This window comes from Dasypus novemcinctus, chromosome 6 (assembly GCF_030445035.2).
Source record: "Dasypus novemcinctus isolate mDasNov1 chromosome 6, mDasNov1.1.hap2, whole genome shotgun sequence".
Classification (NCBI taxonomy): domain Eukaryota; kingdom Metazoa; phylum Chordata; class Mammalia; order Cingulata; family Dasypodidae; genus Dasypus; species Dasypus novemcinctus.
In genome coordinates, this window is record NC_080678.1 from 41,269,422 (window position 1) to 41,295,714 (window position 26,293).

At 52.0% G+C, this 26,293-nt stretch overlaps 1 protein-coding gene across 1 annotated transcript; it reads left to right on the forward strand.

Annotated features, from left to right (window-relative positions):
• The first annotated feature begins 5,410 nt into the window (after positions 1–5,410).
• LOXL4 (lysyl oxidase like 4) lies at positions 5,411–25,714 on the forward strand. Its single transcript, XM_004457027.5, has 15 exons — positions 5,411–5,502; positions 9,876–10,184; positions 10,727–10,905; positions 11,794–11,999; positions 13,376–13,414; positions 13,555–13,774; positions 14,626–14,809; positions 14,947–15,101; positions 15,840–16,007; positions 17,092–17,254; positions 19,477–19,720; positions 20,831–20,946; positions 21,640–21,776; positions 22,180–22,291; positions 24,415–25,714. The coding sequence occupies exons 2-15, from the start codon at positions 9,911–9,913 to the stop codon at positions 24,480–24,482; spliced, it is 2,265 nt and encodes a 754-aa protein (XP_004457084.1). The 5' UTR covers positions 5,411–5,502; positions 9,876–9,910; the 3' UTR covers positions 24,483–25,714.
• Positions 25,715–26,293: the final 579 nt, after the last annotated feature.

The window sequence follows — 26,293 nt, forward strand, 5'->3', positions numbered from 1 at the left end:
CTCCTTGTTCCCTCCACCCCACCGAATCCTCCTTCCCAGGCTCTGCCCCCCACCCCCAGAGAGTCTCCAGACAGCACCAGGAAGCATTAGGCTTCCCACAGCCCACTCTCTGATCCCCAGCCCCCCTCCTGGAAAGCTGCAGCGGCTCCTCCCCCTGGCCAAGGTGGGCTGGACCTCACCTGCAGCTCCGTGAGTATAGCCTGGCTCAGGGCCCCTGCTCAGCAGCTGGGCCCCGGGCTTCCCTCCTTCCCCCAGCTGCTCCCTCTTCCACCCTCTCTATCTGCCAACATCTTCCATTTGGGCCCAGATCAAATGTCCCTGTTTCCACTCTCTCCTCTCCCCCCAGCCCTAACTGGAAGTATCCTCTGCCTTCTTTAGGCCCCCAAGCATTGGGTGGGACCCTAACGAAACTGAGTGACTCAGCAGCCCTCACTGCCCCCAGGGCCCTCCTCAAAGCCACACTCCCACCTCCAGCTCACATTCCCTCATTCCCCTGAGCCCCCGGCCCCCAAAAGCGCACACACCTACACACAGTGCAGCGTGAATGCTGTCCTTAGGCCTGGGGAACGGTCCCTGTTCAGGTCCTCACCCTCAGAGGGGCCACTGTGGCCTTGCCCCACCTTCCCCTCCCCACAGGGCAAGGAGTTTGCAAAGTCAAGGGACATGCTCACTGGACCTCCACTTCTACCTCCAAACCATCCAAGGGGCCCGAGCCTGCTTCCAGCCCTTTCTCCCATGTGCAGGCTGGACCTCTGGCGGCCTTGGGGCAGCTGTCTGTGGAAGGTGTGGACAGAGCTAGGTGTGTCACAGGTCTGAGCAGAAGATGCCCTGCTGTGTGGGAGGAAGCACTGGGTGGGAGGGAAAAGGGGGTGGGACACAATGGGGCAGGCGTAGATTCTCCCTATAATGACATGTTCCAGCTCAGAACTCCAAGCTGTGGAAAGTTCTGAATTCAAACGTGGCCTTCTAGGTCTTTCCAAAGGTACATTATCAAGGTAGAAGGACAGACCATGTTTTATTCAACAATGAGATCATTTGATTCCTAACTTTTAAACTTTTAGGTTTGTGGTATTGAAGCCGGCTAGTAAGATAGGGAATCGGTAGATGGATCTGGAACCTGGCAAGAAGTCCACGTGGACATCAATAACCCAAGATGCTGCTGGAAGACCCTCCCCACCATTCTGCCATTCAGTACAAGACTTCCTCTGGAAGCCAGGAGAATTCCCCAAGGACTGTATCATTGGGCCCTCATAGGGATTGATGGGTGGGGTAATCAATCAAAACATCGAACAGCTGAGACTCCTCTCCTGTTATTAGCAAAGGGGTGGAATAATAATTCAAAAAGCAGGCACAAGGCCTGAATTCACTCTCGCTGTTGAACCCGTTCCTGCCTTCTGTGCCCTGCTCTCACCATTTTTCCTCTGCCATGTGGCCATGCAAGTAAAACCTGGACATTTATCATCTATAATGGGGAATTGTAGTCTGTAAATCAGCCCTCTTGATCACTTTTCAACCCCTTTCTCTTTACCTGGGACCCATGATCTGTTCTTTTCTCCCATATCTTGTCCCTCCCTACCTGAATAAATTACTGGCCTAACTCACCCGACGTGCTCTTGAAATTCATTTCTGCATCATAGTCAAGAACCTAGATAGAATTCCATGAGACCTCCTTTGATTCTTGCCTTGGCCCCTGCAAATATTGGGGTAGCCCTGTCCAACTCCAAACTTTATTGACTAATGGAAATTTTTTCTGAAGCTTTCACAGAACAGGGGAAACGCTGACACTGCATATCACAGAATAAAAACTTCCTAAAATGTCTATCTTCCCCCAAAGCCCCTCTCCTGATGACAGCCAGCTCTTCTCTCGTTTCTCCCGGGGAACATCTCGGCTAGCCTTTCCAGTCTCGCTAGCTCCTCACTTCCCCAACCCCCAAGACTCTCACAATCTCCTCAGCTTCCATCCCCACCTCAGAACAAAAGGGGTGGACTCCTCAAGGGCAGAAATTACATCTGGTTCAGCTCTGTGACTCTTCCAGCACCTCTGGACTTGTAGAGCATTCATGCAAGCTTTCCAAGGAGAAGTCAGGGAGGAGCTGGAATCTGAGTTAGGCCTGAAGGACAGGGAAAATATGGACAGTCAAGTCAGGCAAGGAAAGGAGCTCTGAGCAGAGGGGGATGCGCAACGGTGGATTCCTTGTATCCTATGGGCACCAGTGAGCCATTGAGGACTCTTGGGGTAGGGCATGACAATAGTTTAGGAAGATCGATCTGTGCAGGATCTACTGAAGTCCAGGACAGCTTAGATGCAGGGAAGAAGAGAGCAGTTCTGGATCTGTTGGCACAGTGCAGGCACGAGGCACTGCCTATAGTGGGTAGCAGGGATGCAAAGGCAGAGCAGATGGCAATAGATACAGAAGGCAGTACTTGCCTTGGTGAAATGACTTGCCCGACAAGTTTAGACAGTCTACATTAGAACTCAAATCCCAAGGATCCCAGGTGTCCAATTTCTCCCCTACTGAGTCTTGAAGGCTGCTGAGGAAAAAGAGGTTTCCTGGTGGTCATGGGCACCAGGTACCCTACCAGGTTCACCCCAGGTGCTGCTGACAACACCCTAGGAGGCCCCATTTTCCTGCAGGAGCAAAGGACAGGCCCTGTTTGGGTGGGGGAAAAGAGTTAAGGAACAGCCCATGGGAGAGCGAGGCAGTGGTTTGTGCTACCTGCTGGTCAACCTCTCAGCTCCTAACCCCAAGAGGACTGGGCGAGAGATGAGAGGACGACTGTATAGGGCTCCAGCTTCCAAAGCATTTAGAAGCATTAGTCACGACCCCGCACTTCCCCACCTCTCCACCTAGTGAAATGCAACCATCCTTCAAGGAACTTCTTCCATGAAGTCTTCAAGTCTTGGTTCCTCATCCTCTGTACCCTCACATCCCTGTGCTTCCCTCTAGTTTACTAATAGCTATGCGCTGCAGCTAATACAACACATGCGCTACATAGTAACACTCACAAGCTATGTGACTTTGGCCAAGTCCCTTAGCCCCTCTGTGCCTCAGCTTCATTGTCTGTAAAAGGGGATGATGAAAGTACTTTTTAGCAGGGTTTTTGAGGGAATTAAATGAGATGACACAATGTGCAACCACTCCATCCTTGTTAGTGTTATGATGAAGATGATGCCTTGGTCTGTTGGCTGGGTGTGGGTCCCTCCCCCTTACTCCCTGCAGATTCCTGGAGCACAGGAATCTGGGGTCTTATCTAGCTGGTCCATGTCTTCCACAGCACCAGCAAAGGAACTAGTGTGCAGCAGGCCCATTTAGTCATTCTACAAGCACTTAGCACTGTGAGAGCATCTGGGCTTAGAGACATATGGCAAGTTCAAGGGGCCCCCAGCATCCAGATGGACACAGTCTTAAGTACAAAGAGTGTGGTAGAGGGTCACGGGTGCTGGGCTGAGGTTGCATGAGCCCTATCAGGCATGAAGGAGGTGACGGGTGGTCGCAATCCACCTTTTCCGAGAGAACTGAATTGTCTCATTTGACCCCATAGTGAGAGCATTTATGAATGAGGAACTGGTGACTCAGAAAGGCTAACGGAGAAAATTCCACCTCTACTGAGCCAGGGGGATGGGCCTAGGAGAGACTTCTCAAGGAGTAGGGCTCGCTGTGAACCCCTTGGATCCCGCCCATCCCCCCGCTCCCTAGCCTCAGCCTTGCCCCAGGGTCTTGCAGGATTTCTGGACAGTGTTCATTCATTCCCTGTGCCCCCACCCCCATCCTGGTATTTTTAGTTCTGGGCAGCCAGGCCACAGGTGATTGGCAGCAGGCGGAGCCCACGATCCGGAGCCCTCTGTGTTGTTCCTGGCCAGGCATAAGAGGTGGCTGGGTGTGGGGAAGGGGCCGCAGCATACCTGGCACCCTGGCCCACAGCTGCCTCATTGTTCCTCGGGGAGGAGCTGGACTGCTGCTGCCACTGACCCGAGGCTGGGAGCATTCTTTCCTGTTGATTCATCGCAGGGAATGTTTTGGGCCTAGCTGGGGCGGGGCAGGGGCAGTGGGGGGACACTGCAGACATGGGTGGCCAGGGGTGGATGGCAGGCCTTGGCAGCAGTGTGACCTGGCTGTCACCCAGGGGCCCCAAAGGTCCATTCGCCCCCCCTAGCCCTTATTACACATTGCCTTGGGCAGCTGGTTTACATGCTGCCTCCCCCACCAGACTGGGACAGCCCCCTCCCAGTCACCCCCCTGCAGGGTCAGTCTAGCACTCCAGCACCGTGTCTAGCATGTAGGGGAAAATCAGTCAAGGTTTGCTGAATGAATGGGCCTTTGGAAGGAGGGACACTTGGCAAGGTGGGGGACGGGTGTGTGTACTGCTCTGGGCCTCAGGAGGAAACTGGGAGCCTGGGACTTCCTGCCCATTTTACGGATGGGGGCACTGGGACCCTGGGAGCCACCAGGGAGAGAATATGGGGGATGAGACTGGGATTTAGGTGCCTGGGTGCTCAACTCAGCTGACAGAACTCCCCTCTCAGCCAATTCTACATTGACTTTTTCCACAGCACCTCCCCCCTCCCACACACACACTGCCCCCTCCCTCCCCCACGAGCGCTTCAATGGCCAGGACTGCTTCATTCAAGTTTGCGTGGGTGGCAGCGGAGGATTTAAGCTTCCCGTTGACTATTCAGTACCTAGGAGCGCCAGCTGTGTCCCTAGGGGCTCAGCTTTCCCCACTGCACAGTGGGTAGAACAGAGGCCTCCCACCCACGCCCAGTAGCAGGCCAGGGCAGCGGAGAGGCCTGCCCGTTACTCCACGCCGAGCGTTTGAAAGGAGCCACGGAGAGGGGAGACGTCACTGTCCCCAGGGACCAAGGCAGTGCTGCGGCTGAGGCTCCCCCGCGAGCTCTGGCACCCTGACTCACTGACTCGATCCCCAGGACAACCTTGAGGCGTGGGCATTAGCACCGCATTTTGCAGGGGAGGAAACTGAGTCTCCGAGGCGCTCAGGAGGCTACGCCGGCACTCCAGGCAGCCGGGAGTGGAAACGCAGCCCGAGCCCGTGCTCTCAGGAGGAGCTCGGGTCCTCCGCAGGCCCTCCTGCTGCAGCGCCGGCCTGTTTTCCTCGGCTTGAAAGTACGGAAAACAGCTGTCCTCCCACCCACGCCCTGCAGCTTCCCGGACCCCGGGACTCCTCCCCAAGGGGGCTCGCGGGCACCCGCGGGCCGCTCCGGTGGGCGCGCCTCTGGACGGCTCTTGCTGGCAGCCCCCGCTTCCCTGGCCCGGGTCCCGACGAGGGCGCAAGGCGGAAAGGGCCGCGAGGGGTGCCAGGTTATTTCAGGGCCGCCCCGGGGGCGGGGCCTGCGGGGCCTCCTCCGCGGCAGGTCGGGGGGGGGGGGGGGGGCGGCGTGGGCGGCAGCCGCATAAAAGGACCCGAGGGCGCCGCAGGAGGCCCGTTAGCCCTCTCGGCGGTGGCGCCCCAGCCCCAGCCCCCGGACCGTCCGTGAGCCTGCTGGTGAGCCCCCACCCGGCCCTGCACCCGGTCGGTCTCTTGCTGCACTGTCTGTCTGTCCATCCTTCTCTCTGTGGGTCTGCAGGCTTCTGGAGGGTTTCTGAAGGCGGGAGGAGGGGCGCCTCTAACTCACCGCCGGACTGCTCAGTCAGCCTAGCCTCCTAGTGGCTCACCGACCTTCCAGTTGGAAAAGTGACAGCGAGCTGGGGCGCTTGGCCCGGGCCGGCCTGGGATGGTGCACTCCGACCTGACCCGGCTGTGTGCCTGCTTGTCTTTGTGAACCCGCTGCCTGTAACCCTTTCTCTGCCTTCTCGTCCAGGGAGGGTGAAGGGGGAGGGGCAAGGTGGGTTCACAGGTCACCCCTGTGACTGGGGGGCTAAGAGGCAGGGAGGAGCTGGCTCTCCAACTAACCAGCCCAGGGCTGATTAGGCTCTGGTGGGAGGGGTGGGGTGGAGATGGAGGGTGGGCAGAGGGCTTCAGCCCCCTCATTTCAACTAGGCCTGGACAAGTGGAGCCCAGAGCTCAACTGCTGGCGGCCGCTTCAGGTCTACAAAATCAGTGGTCCTGGCGAGGGCCCACGGCAGCCCTGAGCTGAGAGCAGGCAGTGGAGTGACCCCAAGGCAGTGCTCTCCTCTGAATAGCTTCAGGCATTTGCCCTCTTCCAGCTCTCCCCAAGCAGAAGTACCTCTGCCACAAGCTGACAGGGTCCTTTATCTATCACTTAGTTGTGTTCAGTGCTGGCACCCGCCCAGTGCCCTCATGCCACCACCTGGCTCATAAATCAGCCAGCCAGAGTGGAATTTCATTCATCTCGCTGCTGCCTCCCCCAGCAACCACTTCCCCACTTCTTCCAACATCCATCTCTCTTGTGGTCGAGAGCCTGGCCTCTGGATCTAGATGCCTGGGTTTGAATCCTGGCTGGAGAAGCTACTTAACTTCTCTGGGCCTCATCTTCTTGCCTGTAGAAGGGAGATAAGTATTCAATAAATGTTTTAAAATAGCTGCTGCTTCTTATTAACCTCCTATTATTAGCCTTACCCCTCCCCCATCCTTCCCCACCTTCTCCACCTTCCTTCCCTTACTTTGTCCCCTTATCCTTCATTTGTGAAAAGAATGTCACTTTTGCAGCTGCTTCCTTCTCTAAGGAAGTGCTAGGAAAGGAGGCAGGGTGGGCTTCCTGCAGGAGGTAGCATTTGAGCTGGGTGTTGAAAGATGTATAGGAGTAGGGAAAGGGCACTCCAAGTAGAAGGAACAGTGAGAGCAAAGGCTCAGAGGCTAGGAAATGAAGGATATGTTTGGGGAAAGGTGAAAAAATAAGTTTTGTGTAAACAAAATGTATAGGTGACCTATAGTGGGTCAGAGAGCTGGTAAGAGGGATTTGCTCAGTGTTTGACTTTTTGATCCTGTAGCCACCCCATCCCCTACTGGGTAAGCTTTCATGGAAGGGAGCTGCCTCCCAGAGTCGAGCAGCTGAGGCCCACCCCTGCCCCAGGGAGGCCCCTTGCAGTGGAGCAGGCAGCTGGCCCAGAGCTGTCCACAGCCTCTCATAAGACTTTCTCATAAGACTTCCTCAGTGCTGTAGGGACCTCAGTCATAAGCCAAACAGCAGACCTTCCTAGCCCATCCCAGAGCATGTCATAGATGGGGAGCTCCTTAAGCCGCACCCGCCCCCCCCCAATTCACAGGTGCTGAGACTCAGTGGAGAGCCCCAGAGTACAGCCACACAACAATTTGGTGGCAGAGTTAAGAGCATTCTGTCTCCTGGGAGGGTCATCTCTTGGGCCAGACCCAGTGTGACCACCGGGTGCTAACAGCCAGAGGGCTCTAACCCAACCTTCCAGTCTTCTCTCGTCATCGTCATCGGGGGAAGTGTCCTCTCCACAGTGACTTCAGTTTGGCTGTCCTTAGGGGAGTGTGTGGAGGGAACGGGGACATCTGAAGCTCTGCTTGTGGTGATGGCCAGCCAGGAGCCCTGGCAGGCTCCTGAGTGGGGAGTGCAATGAAGAAAACAGTGTTTAAATCTGGAAAGGAAGTGCAGGAGGGGTTAGAGTGGGAAGAGCCTGGAGGCAGCAAAAATGGGGAGGAGCTTCCATGAGAGGAGGGGTGGAGAATCTGGGCTCAGTGGTATCCTGGAAGGAAAAGAGGCAAACTGGGGAATGATGCAAAAAAAGGTACTGGGGACTTCTTATTGAGATAGGACATGGCTTTCATTTCCTTCTTTGTAGATTAGTGATTCTCTAGTAAGTATTACAGTAGCTACTGATAACAGTTAACTGTCATTGAGAACATGTTTTTCTAAGGGTTTAATATGTATTAATTCACTTAATTTTCTCAAAAATCCTATGAGGTAGGTGCGGTTATTATCTCCATTTTACAGAGAGGGAAACTGAGGCACCGAGAAATGAAATCACTTGCCCAAGATCACCCAGAAACTGGCAGAGGTGGGTTTTGAACCCAGGTGGTCTGCCTCCCCCATATGTACTCCCGGGCACCATGTATGCTACTTCCCATTCTTTGACCACAAATATTTATTGAGTGCCACCCACATATCTGGCACTATACTGGGCACTGGGGATGGCAACACAGAATCCTGACTCCCATGTGGCTTCATTCCCCAAGCCTATCTAGGAGCCCATTCCTGCCAGCTCTGGGCCTGTCAAGATGGACTGGGTGTAGGTGAAGACAGGGAGGTGAGTGGTTGACAGGGAGTGGGGCTGGAGCTGGAAGGAGTAAGAAGCAACTGTTAACCAGACAGCAGTTCATTGTGATGGGAGTGACAACTGGCCCACAAGAGGGTCCCTATCCCAGAGTAGCAATGGCCATGGAAGAGGGTGGTCTCATCAGTAGGGGCTCTCTGGAATCTCCAGCAGTGCACCGGGAGCCAGGCACCCAGCCTTCTCCATCCACTGTTCCAGCTCTCTACTAGGGCTCTCAGCAGCAGAAGCTGGCTTGAGAAAGGCTGCCAGTGGAGGAACTTCAGCAATGGTGGCCCCAGAGGTCTCTGACAGCTCTAACTACCTATAACTCTCTCTCCTCTATGTCCCTCGTCCTTCTCTCTGGCCCCAGGACCAAGGCTGCTAATGTATGAGGAGGAGGGGACAAGCTCCTGACCTCATTCCCTCTAAGGACTCAAAGCGCAGCTGACTGCAGCTCCCTGGAGACAGGGGCCCTCTTTTCTGATATATGCTCTCTGCCTAAAATATGCCCATGGTCCCTCATTTTCTACTGGATGAGGGACAAACCCTTTGCTTGGGGCACAAAGCCCTTGGCAACTTGACCCCAGATTATCATTCTGCTTCATTCCCTTGCTCTAAGTCCCCAACACTGTAGCGCGAGAGTGAGAGAAGGGCAGTTCCTGCTGTTGTACAAACTCATCTCTTCCCCTCTTTCCTCCTTTGCCCATCCTGTTCTCTCTACTTGGAATTCCCCTCTTCCCTCCTGGAAGTTACTCATCCCACAAGGCCCAGGTTAAGTGACCCTTCTTTGAATGTCTTCTCTGATTCCTCTGCTCTGAGCTTCATAAGAAGAGTGTTTTATATCTTCACTTCTGTGCCCCCAAGACCTGGCATAATTGGCATGGAGCAAGTATTCCAAACATGTTTGTTGAATTAATGCATGAATCATGCACCCTAGATGGATCTAGATCTATGACTTGAGGCTATCATAGAATATCTGAGCTGTAGAAGATATTAGGTATATTTGGTTCAAACTTCTCACTTTAGAGTTAAGGAATTGAGGCCTAGAGAGTTTGAAAGATGTGCCTAAGCCATGCAGCAAATGAGTAGTAGAGTCCTTGACTCCCCAGAAAATAACCCTTTCCACTCCACCATACCATGTGCTATCTATGGTGAAGGTGGCATTTTACAAATTTGAACAGGGTGCTGGGTGCATCAAAAGGTAGATGGGGAGAGCAATGCCCCTGGAGTAGATATTCTTGACCTGGGGGCACTCCTGGCTCCTTCTCCCTCTCCATGACTCAAATGGGAGGCCATTGACTCTACAAGACTGTAAAGAGAATAGCAATTATTTATTAGAACTTACCACGTGCTAGGTTTATGCTAAGCACTTTGCCTATAGTGTTTTAATATTCACAACAACCCTGTGAGACAGGAATTATTACTCCATTTTACAGATGAAGATGAGACTAAATAAGATTAAGTAACTTCTTCAAAGTTATATAGTCAATAAATGATAGATCTGAACCAGAGTCCAGATTGAGTCAATACACACACACACACACACACACACACACACACAGTCGGAGGGGCCCAGCTATCCTTTGTACCTGCCGGCAGCCAATGAATTGCTGAAGAGGCCTGAGGTCAGGGGTAAATGTGGGCAGTGGGTGCTCATTGTCATATTTTTTCATTCCCCAGGTGCCTTGACCACAGCTGCCCTGGAAGTCTCCACGATGTGGTCCCCTCCAGCCACCCTCTCTCTGCTCCTGCTGCTGCTGGGCCAGGCCCCTCCTGGCAGACCGCAGTCACTGGGCACCATGAAGCTGCGACTGGTGGGCCCGGAGAGCAGGCCGGAGGAGGGCCGCCTGGAGGTGCTGCACCAGGGCCAGTGGGGTACCGTGTGTGATGACGACTTTGCCCTCCAGGAGGCCACAGTGGCCTGCCGCCAGCTGGGCTTTGAGGCCGCCTTGACCTGGGCCCACAGTGCCAAGTTTGGGCAAGGGGAGGGTAAGTGACTGGTGTGGCCCAGGGGCATGACTAGGAGATGGTAGCAGGCTTATTGCAGGGGCTACGCTCACTGAGGCTCTAACAGGACATACCCAGTGCCCACCCACCCTCTAATACCCAGCTCAATTGACCTCCTCCATGGGCATTTCCTGAGTACCCCATCTGCAAGTGACCCCTTCCATTCTCCTTCCTTCCCTGACCTTCCATTCTCTCTTGTAATGGGTCACCATCACCACCACTAAACCCAAGTTTCCCTAAACATAACGATGGGCCCACAGTGGGTGCTTAGCAAATGATATGGAATGAACGAATGAATGGGCCAACAGGTAGTTATTATGGGGGCATAGGGCATTTTCCTAAAACATTCTACAGGACTGGATGCCAAGAGGAGGCCGTAGGCAGGGTTGTGAATATCAAATCCTGGGAGAAGCAGCCCCTCTTCTACCCAGGGTTGGGAAGGGGAAGGTTGATATCAGGGAGGCAGAAACTGAGACCTGCCTCTCTGTGCCCCTCCCTGAGCAACCCCTGCCGCTCCCCTGCAGGACCCATCTGGCTGGACAATGTGCGCTGTGCAGGGACAGAGAGCTCCCTGGACCAGTGCAGGTCTAACGGCTGGGGCGTCAGTGACTGCAGCCACTCGGAAGACGTCGGGGTGGTCTGCCAACCCCAGCGCCAGCGTGGCTTTCTTTCTGACAGGGTGTCCAATGCCCTTGGGCCCCAGGTGAGGAGACAGTGCGGGCCCTGGCTTAGGCTAAGGCGGAGGGCTGGATTAGGAGACAGAAAGCCTCCTAGATGATAGGCCTGGAGGAGGAGGGAGAGGTAGGGGGCAGCGCCTGGGCTAGGAAGTGCCCCTGGGGCCCTGCCTCCTGTTCGTGGCCTGAAGCCCTGGTTTCAGACAAAAGGCAGGTGCCCGGATAGAGGGCCCCAGCCAGATGCAGGGCAGGCCAGAGAAGCAGAGGCTGGGTCTGCTGGGAATCTGAGTGCTTCCCATGGGGGAGAGAGCAGGGGGCTGCTTCACCCGCAAGGCCTGGCTGGCCACAATTGCTACCTCTTCTCAGCACAAACAGCTAAAAACAGGCCAAGCAAACAACAGAAGCGGGCAGGGCAGCCTCTGGCTCCTACCCTCCACTGCTGTCAGCCCCAGGCTGAGGACAGCTGGCTCTGGTCCACTGGTCGTGGCAGGCCCTGATGGGGGCACCACACTAGTCTGAGACACCCATTAGCTAGGGTGGGGTTTTGGGGGCCAAAGGACCTAGGGGCCTTGAACAGCAGCGCCATGCCCATCTCTGGCTGTCCCCAGGGAAGCAGCATGCCGAAGTCCCTTCTGTGATGAGTGGGAAGCTCCCAAACCGCCAAGGGCACCATCCTGGTCCCAGAAGGCACAGATGCTACTTGTTCTCCCCAAGCATGACATGTTTGGCAGAGCTGAGGGCATGTTCTGCCTCGTACTCACTGTGTGGCCTTCCACAAGCACCCGCCCCTCTGTGGGCTCAGTGTCCGGGCCTGTCCGCTGAGGGGGTGGCAGGCTGAAGTCTACCCTTGCCAGGCCAGTGGGCTCGGCAAGCAGGACGAGGGGCCGGGGGCCCAGGGGTGACTGTGCACCCTGCAGGACCGGCGGCTGGAGGAAGTGCGGCTCAAGCCCATCCTGGCCAGTGCCAGGCGGCGCAGCCCGGTGACCGAGGGTGCCGTGGAGGTGAGGTACGACGGGCACTGGCGGCAGGTGTGCGAGCAGGGCTGGACCATGAACAACAGCAGGGTGGTGTGCGGGATGCTGGGCTTCCCCAGCCAGGCGCCCGTCAGCAGCCCCTACTACAGGTAGGAGGGCCCTGGGACTGTGGGGCGGGGCTGCTGGGTGGGCGGGGCGCGCAGAGCTCCCTGAGGAGTGGTGGGTGGCCTGGGGACTGGGGAGTGCCTGGCAGGAGGTTCCTTGGGCTTTGGGGTGGAGAGGGAAACAGGCCCACCTGAGGAATATCACTGGATTTCCTGCGCTATGGTGTCCTTAGAATAATCAGAAGAAAAAGGATGATTTTCAAGATGCTGGGTAATATCTAGAAATAGTTGAAAAGTAAACACTTTACATGTCGATCATTTAAGAGGAATTGGTTATGGCACAGAATACCCCCAAAATGAAAACAATTGAATGTAAAAACTTTTTTGGTGTTCCTGATTTTAAAAACTAAGCTGTCTGGAAGATACGTGTAGTGCAGCCCCCAAGCACAGATGAGCTGAGTTCTGGTCTCAGCTCTGCTGGAGACTCATCATGGGACCTTGGGAAGGCGTGTGGGCCTCAATTATCCATTCTGCAGGGACCCACCCCACCTTGCCACTCCCCTCCCCCGTGAATTACCTCACTTTGATCCAAACTGGACTGTGATTGGGTTGCGTGTAAACAAGGCAAGGGGTGGGGTGGGTTTTGGGAGAGACAAAAAATGTTCTGTCAAAACTGACAAAAGCAGATTGCATCAGCCCTGTAAGCAAGGAACACAAGTCACAGTCGTACTAGCTCTGTGTCGGGCAAGTCTCCCACCGCGCCAAGACATCTGCCTTCATCCACCCTGATCGGTTTCGGTCATGCTCCACCTAAGGGCTTGGAACTGCCCCGCTGCTTATCATTGCAGCTCCTACTTTGGTCACCCTGGTCCTGCAGAAAGAGGTGGGGTGGGCAGCATGTGGCTTCATCCTTGGGGTGGCTGGTGTGTGGGCCTGACTCCCCACTGCCTGGGAATTGCACATCTGGGCCTTGCTGACTCACCCACTACCCAACAAGGGCAGCTGTGATTATAGCCTGTCTCTGGGTGAGCAGCCCCAACCAGCAAGGCCCTTAGCATCCATCTATCCGGAGAGCTTCTCCTGAGGCTCTCCCTAAGGGCTCCCTTTCAGCTGGACTGCAGGGAGAGCAAGCTTGGAGCTTCCTGGCCTGGGGGCAGCCCAGGCAGAAGAGACCCTCCTTTGGGTCTCTGCTGCTGACTAGCCAGGGGGCCTTGCCAGGCCTTGCTTTCTCTTTCTATAAAGTGGGGACCATTGTTATCTGCGATGGGGCCATCCCGTCAGGGCTACTGTGAAGCTCAGCATTGAAATTAGACTGGTGAGCAAGTTCACACACTTGGAAGTTTGGTACAGCTCCACTTGAGAGCAAGTGGGAGGAGGCTTTCTGCACCCCCACCACCCCCGCCTGTTTTCTCTCACCACAGGAAAGTCTGGAGTTTGAAGATGAAGGATCCCAAGTCTAGGTGAGGAGCAGCAACCTGGAGGGAAGATGCAAAGGGATGTGACAAGAAGGGCCTCCCCTTCCCCGCCTCTGCCTTGGCCTTTCCAGCCTGCAGCTCCTCTCAGCCGGTTCCCCCCACTCTCAGTCTCCCTTGTCTTCCAGGCTGAAGAGCCTGACTAAGAAGAATTCCTTCTGGATCCACCGGATCAGCTGCCTGGGGACTGAGCCCCACGTGGCCAACTGCCAGGTGCAGGTGTCCCCGGGACGGGGCAAGCTGCAGCCTGCCTGTCCAGGTGGTATGCACGCTGTGGTCAGCTGTGTGGCAGGGCCCCGCTTCCGCCCACCAAAGGCAAAGCCCCGGCGCAAGGAATTGAGGGCAGAGGTGAGTCCCACGGGGCCTGCTCCCTCGCCTGGGGGCACAGGCCCTGGGCAGCAGGACCCACCCCAGTAGGGGGGGACTGGTTCAGGGGCTCTCCAGGCCAGGAGGGGAGGGAAGAGCTGCCCCTTCAAAGAGGAGGCACTGGTGCTTCAGACTGGGAGGAGAAGAGCAGAATGGTAGAGGATGGGATGACCACAGATCAGGAGAGCTATGGGAGGCCTTGGAATGCCTACATGAAAGGAAAACTAGCATCCCCACCATGACTAGAAGGCAGTCAGAAAAACAGTGATTAAATTATAGCTACATTCCACTGAGGCCAGAGATATTAAACCATTTGTTATAAAGAAGAGATGGGCGAGTGCTGCAAGGTGTAAAGACGTATTACACCAAACTGAGACTTTCCTTGATGAAAGAGGAAAGAATGGAATTAAAACAAAGAACTTCCCCACTCCGGGAATCAGTGTAGCTAACCATGTTCCTGCACCTCTTTGGGAAGCGTTGATCTAGTTCAACCTGAGGCTGAGCAAGGAAGGGACTTGACCAGGGAGGGACGAGGTGGCAGGGTTGTGCCTGAGAAGGCAGAGGTCCTGCCTCCTAAGCCTCTTTGATTAGAGCTGGAATTTGTTATTGGTTATTGGTTATTGGTCATTGGAGAAATGGAGATTGAGAAAAGTGTCTTATGTGAGGGAGTCAGCAGCAGGGCTGGAACTCCGGGCCCTTGGCCTGCCCACTGCCCACTGAGGGCTTAGCCCAGCCTGAAGGGGCCCGGCCCTGGGCTCCCGCTGTGGAGGCTCAGCCCCTGCCAGGCTGTCATCTCCACCTCACCATCACTGAAGCTGGTTTTCTCCCAACAGGAGCCAAGGGTGCGCCTCCGCTCTGGGGCTCAGGTGGGCGAGGGCCGGGTGGAAGTGCTCATGAACCGCCAGTGGGGTACCATCTGCGACCACAGGTGGAACCTCCTCTCCGCCAGTGTCGTGTGTCGTCAGCTTGGCTTTGGCTCTGCCCGGGAGGTTCTATTTGGGGCTCAGCTGGGCCAAGGTGAGTGAGGGGGCCCATCCCTTGGTGGCCCTGAGTGCCAGAGGCCAGGACAGAAAGCTCTCCCATCCTGTGGAGGGGAGCCACAGATGTGGGGTTACAGAGACACAGCCTCACACGGCTTCTCTCCCCCTGCTTAGGGCTGGGGCCCATCCACCTCAGTGAGGTGCGCTGCAGGGGATATGAGTCGACTCTTGGTGACTGCCCCTCCCTGGAAGGGTCCCAGAATGGTTGTCAACATGAGAATGATGCTGCTGTCAGGTGCAACATCCCTAACATGGGCTTCCAGAACCAGGTGAGCTCCAGTCTGCTGAGATCCCCACAGGGCACCACATGGGGCCAATGGGGAGATGGCCAGTGCTTCTGCCTTGGGTCCTAGTGGGCCTTCCCTTGGGGCCAGCTTGGAAAACCCTCTTCTGTCTTTGAGCCTCACCTGACCTGTCTTGCATCCCCTCAGGGCCAGGCTCTGGCCTTGAGATGTCAGAAGGTCACAGAGACTCTTCAGGTGGCTTCACTGTCCTGCCACAGCCTCTCAGGTCACTTGCGGGGTTGGGAAAGAAGGTGCTGAGGGGGCAGGGCCACAGGGCTGCCAGAGCTGGGGAGCGGCACTGGAGAGGCCATGGGATGATCAAAGTTCAAGGGTCATTGCTAACAAGGGACTGTGGGCAAGGCACTCCATGTCTCTGATCTTGGTTTTCTCTTCTGTAAAAAGGACTTAACTGTCTCACGAAATCACTGTGAATGTGGCAAAAGATAGGAAAGCCCTTCACAACTCATGAGTCGTCATTAATGGTGGGATTTCAGCCAGGTAGGGGGTGCAAGAATGAAAGCAGGAGCCCCTGGTGCAGATGCTTTAAGTTGGATTTCTGTAACAGGCATTAGAGACCATCTAGTAAAATGTCCTTACTATAGCAAGGACAAAAAAACAAAGGCCCTGAGAAAGTGAGTGGGCCTGGGCAGGTCCTCAGACTTGATTCCAGAGCTCTCCCCTCCTAAAGCTGCCCTGCTCCCCACACTACTCTGATCACTACAGGTACGCTTGGCTGGTGGGCGCCATGCTGAGGAGGGCTTGGTGGAGGTGCAGGTGGAGGTGAACGGGGTCCAGCGCTGGGGGACCGTGTGCAGTGACCACTGGGGACTCACCGAAGCCATGGTGGCTTGCCGACAGCTTGGTCTGGGTTTTGCCAACCATGCCATCAAGGTAGGTCCTGATTTTCCTCCTTACAACCTCTCAGCCTCTTGGATTCTGAGTACCAAAATTTTGCATCTAGTGGCCCTGGGCGCAGCAAAAACTGCTGGCCCTTCATTCACTCAACGTCTAATACTGAGTGAAACTATGGGACATTGTGGTGAACAAGAAATAGTCCTTGCCTGATGGAGCATACAGACTAGTGAGGGAGGCAGTCCTTGGTAAAATGTTCACACAGCCAGACACAGTTGAGCATGCAGAAAGGATGACTAGAAGCTAGCCAGATGAGGTGGGGGAGGAATAGAGCCCAGGAAATGGCCCCGTGGCCAGAGGAAGCTTGATTCAATTGAGAAAATAAGGGTCCAGGCATTGGTATATGGGGGGAGTGGTGTGAGGTATGAGGCAGGAGGAGGCGGCAGCAGTTGGACCATGCAAAGCGCAGTTCAGATTTATAAAAGATTTCTTCCCTTGTTTGGAAAACAGTTGGGGTGGAGACTCACATGAATGCAGGGAAACACACTCAGGAGGTTACTGAGTAGCTCATGTGAGGAATGAGCTGGCTTAGACCAGGCTAGTGGAAGACAGATGGAAATACATGGACAGATCCAAAAAAATATCAAGGAAACAGCATGAAGTGGACTTGAGCATGGATGCAATGGCTCACCCTCTGCAACTGCACCCACACTGACCTGCCAGGAAATGACTGGGCAGACCTCACCTGGAGAACTGGTTCAGCCCTGACCACAAATAACAACCTGGGGCTGTATGAGAAACAGCGGGGGGAAAATGGGACTGTGACAACTGGGTGGGGAGGAAGGGAAGAGGACCATCCTCATCAAATAGCTGAGGGCTGCCTTGTGGGAGATGGATGGGGAGGGGCCTGTGGTGGCAGCCATGGGCAGCCTCAGCACATGGAAGACATTTCTAGTACTTGGAAGTTTCCAAAACTGGAATGGACTTACCCAAAATGAATGGGGTCTCCCATCACTAAAGCCTTATAAGCGGACATAGCCTAGTGAGGATGGTATGATAGGATCCAAGCCTTAGAAAATAGAGGGGATGATTCCAAAAGCACCTCTCTACCCTGTTTTCATAGGACACCTGGTACTGGCAGGGGACACCAGGGTCCGGAGAAGTGGTGATGAGTGGGGTACGCTGCTCAGGCACAGAGCTTGCCCTACAGCAATGTCAAAGGCATGGGCCGGTGCACTGCCCCCCCGGCTCAGGGCGCTTTGCAGCTGGAGTCTCCTGCACAGACAGTGAGTAACCCGAGGGGCCCACAGGGCCCATGGGACAGGCAGGCCTGCCCATACCCCCACCCCCGCCCCAGTTTGGCATGCCTGCACACCTCCCTGCCTCAGGGAAGAAAGGTCCTGAGTGCTCATCCCAGCTCCAAGGCCAGCAGGGCGGGGCAGTGGCAGGAGGGCTGCACTTGGAGGACCAGCCCTGCCATTTACTAGCTGTGTGTGACCAAAGTACCTGTCACATCAGGACACAAGTCCTGTCCTGCCTACCTCATACAGTTATTATGAGAATTAAAACAGAGAACATGTGAAAGCACAAGGATATAGAACAGTGTTTTTCAATTTTCCTATCATGACCAACAGTTTTTAAAAAATGGAATTAAAAACATGAGTGTGTTACATTACTAAGGGTATTTTTTTCCTGGAACTATATGAGTGTACTGGGTCACAAAGTAAAATATTTCTGTGGGTTATAGTTAAAAATGAAGTTTGAAAGCTAGAGTTGTGAAGGGTATGTGGGAAATAAGGCCCCACAGTGTTCTGCTTTTGGGCTACGTGATTTACCCCAAAGCCTTTGGGACAAGACCATTTTGAGGCATCACTCAGCCCCACAAACCCAGATTCTCAGGGCAGCAGCATGTGACACCTGCCAACCAGGTCTATGACAAAGTAACTATATCCAGTCCAAGTCTGCAAGTTGGCATCAACCTGAGAGGCCACTTAACCTTCCTAGCCAAAACTTGAATCCCAAAACATCCTTAATCTTTGACAATGAGTTCAGGGCTTTCCCTGTGTCCAGTACACTCTGGCAAGGAAACTAGACTCATACTACACCATCTCCTCACGGTGATGGGGTATGAGTGGGCCTTCTCAGTATCAAAGCCTCATAGCAAGTCGAGGGACTGCTCCCACCTCAACTCCCCCTCCTGGGAACTGTTATCTGCCCCACTCTACTGCCTGGTGTGGCTGCTCTCCTCCTGAGTGCACTTGATGTTTCACAATGGCTGAGCAGAGAAGCTGACCTGCTGCCTCTGTGGCCATCACCATTTCTCCTCTGTGACTTTCTCATTTCTATCCTTCCTTCACTCTCTCTGAAAGCTCTTCCTTCCCTCAGGAACGCTAGGGTTTGTTAGGGGCATATCTTGGCTCTCTCCAAAATATACCACAGGAATTGAGAGCTTTTTTTAGCGATAATGCAGACGTCACATGGCAAACCAACTTAACCCCCACTTCCACTCTCAATGCATATCCACTGACCTCCCAGCTCCCCTTAATCCACTCACAAACTCACCCGTATGATGCCTATGCGAAAAATCAACTCTAACCTCGTGTTTTTACATGAACTGGCATCAAGAATGGGCAGCTTTTCTTTTGATGGTGCATGTCAACAGCTATGGATCTACACATTTCTGTAGTGATACATATGAGAGAACAATGGTAGAGAAAGTGGGACTTCAGAGGAGGGTCACAGCCCCTTTAAAAGGAAGGGAGAGGCATGGAGCACAGGCGGCCAGCATGTTGTTTTTATGCAGAGAAGCACCAGAAATGTCCATGATTATTTGGAAGAGGCAAACAGAATGCCCTGGTATGAACACCCACTATAGCAATCAGGTTAGCATAGGGACTTTGGAGGAAGCACAGGCCTAGGAACTGCAGAAGAATGGACTAGAATGCCAGAGCTCAGAAGCAGGCTTGGAGATGAACTCTTCCCCCTATACCTCCTGTCCTCTCACATATTGCTGGAGCTGAGGCCTAGGGAGGAGTAATTTGGTTAAGGTAACCAAGCTAGGTATCAGCAGAGCTTATTCAAAGCATTTTACAAAAGAAATAATAGCTTACACCAATTGCATACTTACTGTGGACTGGACAATGATCTAAGCATGTTACAGGTATTATTGTATTAATATCCTATCATCTCCATTTCACAGATGAGGAATGTGAGCCACAAAAAGGTTATGTAATTTGCTCAGAGTCACAGAGCTAGTAAATTTGTGGTCAAGAAATTAAGCAAAGGCATGAACCCAGGAAGCCTAGCTCCAAAGCTATCAAGCTTAACCATGACACTAAGGTTGCCTCTTAAGTTGATAAATTGATCCTTTTCTTATTATAACTCACACCTCCTGACTCCTCTAAAAGAACTTAGTCTAGGGGTAAGTAATGCTGTCCCCCAAGCCAGTTGGCAAAACAGGCTGTCTTTCTTCTCTTTGCCTTGCCACCATGGCCCCTGCCAACCCCAGGTGCTCCAGACCTGGTGATGAATGCCCAACTAGTGCAGGAGACAGCTTACTTGGAGGACCGCCCGCTCAGCCAGCTCTACTGTGCCCATGAAGAAAACTGCCTCTCCCAGTCTGCTGACCACATGAACTGGCCCTATGGGCATCGGCGCTTGTTGCGCTTCTCCTCACAGATCCACAACCTAGGCCGGGCTGACTTTCGTCCCAAGACGGGACGCCACAGCTGGATTTGGCACCAGTGCCACAGGTCAGTGCCTGCACAAGCCTTGGCTTTAGAGGTTTAGGGAAAAAAAGCAGCCTCCAGGGACTGAAACAGCCTGGTCTTTCCCTGCCTTCAGGCAGACTTTCCTGGGAGGGGTATAGGCTTGAGCTGTCTTCCTTCCCAAACACCTTTCTGGCCTTGCTTGCAGGAGGCAGTAAGAGAACCCCAGTAGCATTACCCTGCCATTTCCATTTCTCTCGACTTCCTGGACCTGCCTATGTTGATGGTCCTCATGGGGTCCATCCCTCATGACAACTTACAACAGAGAAGTCATCACCAGCAGAAGTGTCTGTTAGAATGGTGTTTGAAAATTTTTCTGTTGCACCTTAGGCCTTGTCTTTAGAAGCCAGGTAAAGTGGGGACTCCGAGGAACCTGGAAGCCCAAAATAGACATCCCATCCAGAATACTGGCTCTGCAGAAAAAGTTTGTTGGTTCCTAAGGCAGCAAAGCAAGGCCCCCAAAGAACTGCATGAACAAACTGGCATTAAAAAGGAGACAATAAGCATACTCTCCTGTCCAGGAGCCTCCAGCCCCGATAGAGGGAGAGACAATGCCTGCAACAAAGGCAGAATGGAAAAAAATGTTTTCCTCAGGACATCAGCAGTAGGCGGGGAAAGTTGAGAGGAAGGGACAATGACTTGGGATTTGGCCTTGCCTGAGATAATAAGCACCTTTCCCTGTAGTATGGACAGAGTTGTCATTACAACTGGATTGGAAACAATGGTAGCAATTTGGTCCCAGACAGGGAACAGAATAAGCCCCTCCCCCCAACCTCAGCACCCAGGCTGCTCCCTGGACCAAGTACCTCTTCTTTCTACCTCCAGTTCAGGCCTCGCAGCAAGACATCTACCTGCCCAGGGCAGAGCTTCTACCTCTCCTAACTTGGGTTTTGATCCTAAGGGGTGAAGGCAACTGTGCCAGCAAAGTAGGCTGTGGGTCACACTAATCTTAGGTTTGGGAGGGAGATGGGCACTGCCCTGCTATTATAACTTTCCTTTCTGGGTAATGATGGGGACGCGTGCCTCAAATTTTCTCTGCCAGTCCAGAAAGGAACTTATCATGTTGCTGCCAGGCTGACAATGCCTCTTCTGCAGGCACTATCACAGCATTGAGGTCTTCACCCACTATGACCTACTCACTCTTAATGGCTCAAAGGTGGCTGAGGGACACAAGGCCAGCTTCTGCCTAGAGGACACAAACTGCCCCACAGGTATGTGATTTCCTATCAGTGTTATCTATGAATGGAATCCTTAGCCCCAGGGGGGTGAGATTCCCCTCTCCTCAATTCAACAGCCCCAGGCACCTAGAGACCCTGGCTGGGAAACAGTCAACACTCTTGGCAATTCAAAAAGATTTCTTATCTTCTGAAATCTTAGGTGGAAGGTCCCTCTCTATTTCCATTGCATTCCCAACATACTTTGTACCACTTTAAACATGCTTAAAACTTTCTATCTTGAATAATGGCTGCTGACATGTCTCATCTCTGTTAACTTCTTTGAAGGCAGAGAATGTCTGATTTATATTTGCATACCCATAGTTCCCACCCCTTAAAAAAGCCTGGTAAACACTGAATCTTTATGGGTGGACAAGTGAATTAGCACAGGAAGGCTGAAATCTTCCAACCCCATTTCCCAGGTCAATTTATTTCTACTAGAGCATCTAAAGTAAAAATCTATATCAACAGATAAGGTTGGCTGGATTCGTATTTAGTAGGAATTCTGGTTCTGATGTTTCAGCAACTGGGTGATCTCAAGCAAGTTATTTAATTGGACCTCAGGTCCCTTATCTGTGAACCAACTGGTTAAGGTTGGTTTAAGAACTAAGTAACAGAAGTATGTAACAGACCTAGGAGAGTGTTTGGTCCTGAGTAGGTGCTCAATAGCTATCTGTTCTCTCCCTGCAGGACTGCAGCGACGCTATGCGTGTGCCAACTTTGGGGAACAAGGAGTGACCGTAGGCTGCTGGGACACCTACCGGCATGACATTGATTGCCAATGGGTGGATATCACAGATGTGGGCCCAGGGGACTATATCTTCCAGGTAAGGGGATTGGGGCAGGGGTGGAGAATTCTTTTCATGAGCCTCATTTCTTCCAGATGTTCCAAAAGCTTCCCTGAGGTCAAAAGAGTTTTACAGATAGTCTCCAACAGGTCTAAAGCTTTAAGGAGCTGTGTTATTGGAGAGAGAACACTTAATCAGGATCCAGAGGACCTGGATTTGAGCCCTGATTCAGTGAACAAATGGGCAAGTCACAACTTCTCAGCTGTGACTTCTCAGTCCCCATCTATAAAATGGGGACACTAATGTCTACCTCCTGGTTTAAGTATTAAGGATTAATAAACACACTGTGAAACAGTACATGAAATGTAAAGGACTATAACTCCAGTCACCTCACTCAGAAATCAAGTTACCCGCTTTCATTTGTCCCCTTCTCTCACTCCAGGTGGTTGTGAACCCCAAATATGAGGTGGCAGAGTCCGACTTCTCCAACAACATGATGAGGTGCCGATGCAAGTACGATGGGCACCGGGTCTGGCTTCACAACTGCCACACAGGTAACTAAGACAGTGCGAGACCAGCCCCATATGGGCTCAGGGATCTGGAAGACTAAATGTGCCATGTGTGACTTGTATATGTGTGTGTAAAGGGCTAAGGACAAAACAGTGATGAATTTCATTTGACATCTTCACAGGCAGATTTCTGGACCTAGTCAGATCATCAGTCTTGTCCAGTAACTACTACTTCTGCATCCCTCCCTCCTTGCCCATAAGGCTGTTTGAATTAGAAACTTACCTCTCTCATCTTAAAAACTTTGCTGTCACTTCAAGCCATGTCAGGAGTTCCCTTTTCCAGTCCATTATTTTTATTCCCTCCCTTTCCTGTGGTCTTTCTCAGTTGTATCTGTCCTAAGATGATTGCCTCAGAGGCAAAAGTGGAAGTACCCCCTGATCTGTCTTGCTATTTCCAGCTGTGACCACTGCTTGCAAGAAGGGGCCATGGAGAACAGGACTCAGGACAATTACAGGGTTGGTAGCATCAGACAAAGGAAAATGCATTGATCTAGTAGAGGGAAGAAAAAGGGGGTGAAGGAGGTGGCTGTTCTACTTATCTGTAAGGACAGATACAAATCCCTCCATCTCCAAGTTTAAAAATGCCTCTGTTTGCTGTGGGGTATGTACATTCACATGCCTGCTGGCATATGGGGGTAGGGTTAGGCAGCTGCTCATTTAGTTGACAAATGTTTATTAAGACCTACTGCTGTGTTGAACATTATGCCAGGTGTAACAGGTGTTACGTATGAATAAGATAGAGGAGCTCAGTGTCAAGCAGGGTATGCAATACTACCAAGTACCAATAAACCTAGAGAAAGCAACTACTTGGGGTCTGGAGAAGGTTTCATGTAGGAAGTTTCAAAGGAGGAGCAAAAGTTGTAGAAGAAAGAGCACAGGATTTGGCTTCAGAGGCTTCACTGGATTCTAAACCCAGCTCCACCACTTGCAGTAAAGCAGGAAGTTTCAACTTAAGGGGTGTTCTTAACATGAGGATAAGTACTTTAAATTCATTAAAGTTCTTTGTAGGAAGGGCTTTGAATATTCTTGCTAAGAGAATGGAGTTTTTCTGGTGGGTTTCTGGGAACCATTGAAAAATTTGTCAAGGGAGCAAAAAGATGAAATTTATGTTTTCAGACATGAACTCTTATATTCTGGATAACCTCACACCTTAACCATTCCCTTTAAACATTGGGCTGACCAGCACGGGGGTGAGTGGGAATAACTTTGGCAAAAGATGGAAGACAGAATGAGAAGATGTATGGTTTCTAATCTGTATCACTGCATAGACTTTGTTACCATTAAATGAGATAGGTATATGGGGTGAATTAGGAATCTGAGGCTGGGCACATGGAGAAAGCAGATCCTCCATAATGCTGGAATCAGGCTGCAAGGGAAACAAGGCCATGATGAGGGAAATGAAAATTTGGTGGTTCCATGGTCCTTTCAACAACGGTTAGAGACCCATTTATCCATCAGGGTCTTGGTAGAAAACAGAAGGCACACTCAGGTAAGAATCTGAAATTATTTAACCAAAGGACTATTTATAGAAGTGTGAGAAGTACTAGGGAAACAAGGGATATGCAGGGGTATCCGAGACAAGCAAGAGTAGAAAGCAGTTGCCGACTCTAGGCTTCAAGAATCAAGGGGTATTCTGGAGTTAAGTGAGAGTTAGTGCCTTGGAAGGGGGAGAACCTGGATGATAGTCATTGCCAGAACAGCCGGGCTAGAGCAGAGGAGCAAAAACCCCAACCTCTTTCTCTCCTTCTATTCTCTTTCTTTCTGTTGTTTCCCACTGAACTAACTGGATCACCAGAAGACAAGGGAGCCAGGGTTCAGTTTCCAAAGGCAAAGAAGGAACAAAGAAGGGCAGAGAAGAATCTGGAAAGGGGGCAAAGGAGAATAACCAGTACAACCCTTCTCATGAATAGCCTATCCTTCCCAATTTCCCTGAAACCACGTAACTGTCCAGGGTCTATTTCTATTAAATAACTGATGGCCATGCCCATTCCTGACCTGATAAAAAGGATGGTGTGTGTAGAATGTATCTATGCATTTCTGAACTTGTCAGGAAAGAGATCAGACTGTGGCAGGTTTGGTTACTTACCCTGTTTTCCTTTGGCCCAAAGGGGATTCATACCGAGCCAATGCCGAGCTCTCCCTGGAGCAGGAACGTCTCAGGAACAACCTTATCTGAATCCATCACTGCGTTCCCAGCTGCTGCCCACACATCAGATACCTCAGCTTTTTGGAGCCAAGCCCTTCTTTACAGGGCCCTAATTCAGAAGAAAAGGGGCCAGTGCCAAGGGGCACCAACAACAGCTCAGGAAGCCTTTCGAAGGCAAGATGACCAAACCAGGATGGTACAGCTCCCTCAGGATGGCTCTGGGTGTGACCCCTAAGGGCCTTTCGCCTGTCAGCTATGGCTTCCAGGCTTTGTTCAGCTGAGCTCCTCTTCAATTAGGAGACATATTTCCTGGATATTGCCCCAAAGTTTCCTTCTTCAGGATCTGTTGGTTCCTTACAGATGGACTATGGCCCAGCCCCCCATCTAAAGGGTGTTTTGCAAATGTCTTGGAGAAGACAAAGGACCAAAATACACAGAAGGTGGGGGTTAGCTCTCTGCAAGGAGCTCAAAGCAATACAGGTCTGCCAAGTCACAACTGGCTGAGAAATGGGTAAATTCAGTCCCTTGCTTTATCTGTCTTCACTTAGAATTCACTTCTCATACTCTGCTAAGAGTCTGTTCTTTAGTGTCCTAACTTATATCCTACAGCACACATGGATGTTTCTAATATCCCTGGACACTTAGGCCTCAAGCTTCCCCTTATCTCCTAATGGGCTGACACCAATGGGTTACTGAGATCTTGAGAAAGGGCAGGTTTCACAGAGTTAGGGCCTTCCTACAGAGCAGCAAGAGAAGGCCAAGCAGAAAGACTGCTAGGATAATATGCACCCCGGCCCCTACTGGGGCACCTGCCAGGAAAATAATACAAACTGGATACCTGGCAGGTAATCCATTCTTTCTCAGGATCACCATGCATCCCGGGATTGGCCAAATTTTCAGTATCAACCAGGTTTCTGAAGTGAACTTTGCATTGAATAAATTTTTGCAATGGAAAGAACATCAAGCCACTCATCTCTGTAGGAACAGAAGGACAGGCCAGGAGAATGGGGAACTGGAGACTATAGAAACATCGGTGTGTGGGGAGGTATTTAAATTAATGAAGGACTGAACCTAGGAAAGGCCACCATCTCTGCTTGATATGCCTGTGATATGCTCTTGCTCAGGAAATATAAATTCCCATGGTCTTCCTAGAAATGATTTTCAATCTTTTCTTCTACTTAGACACATTAAAGAGATGATCCTTCAGATCTGACATCCTAATGATAATAAAGGTTGTGCAATATGAGCTGCTACAAAGACAAGACCAGCTGTGATTAAGTATGTTTCACAGTATTCACACCCACTGGGTTGGTACACCATACATATACACTATTCAGAACAGCCCCACTACCTTTCTCAAGTCAGAAATTAACCTACTATCTGTTTCCCAGTTATCATCTCCAGAGTCAGTGCTGAAACCTCTGGAAAAGTTAAGGGATGAAAGGTGGGAACAAGAAGGTAAAGTCCAAGGATTACAAACTTATAACCAAGTTTGCAAAGCCACAATGATTGACAGCAGATGGGACAGATTTGCAATAGTATGGTCTTCCTCCAAAGCACAAGAGATAGCCCTCTCTTTATAAAGTAAGGAGGGACATGCTCTGGGATAACCTCCAAAGTGCTTTCTCTATTCTCTGGTTTCTCAACTCCCTCATCTCCTTCATTAGGCAGAAGGAGTATTATATTTTGGCAAGGCAGTTTAGGTAAACAAGGGAAGGACTGATTTCCTGTTGGATCCGACAGACATCTCCCAAATGGTACCAACATTATAAACACACGTGCAGCTAATGGTCTGTGAAAGAATGTGCAGCTAGTGGGGGAATGTGTGTTGACTGATGACT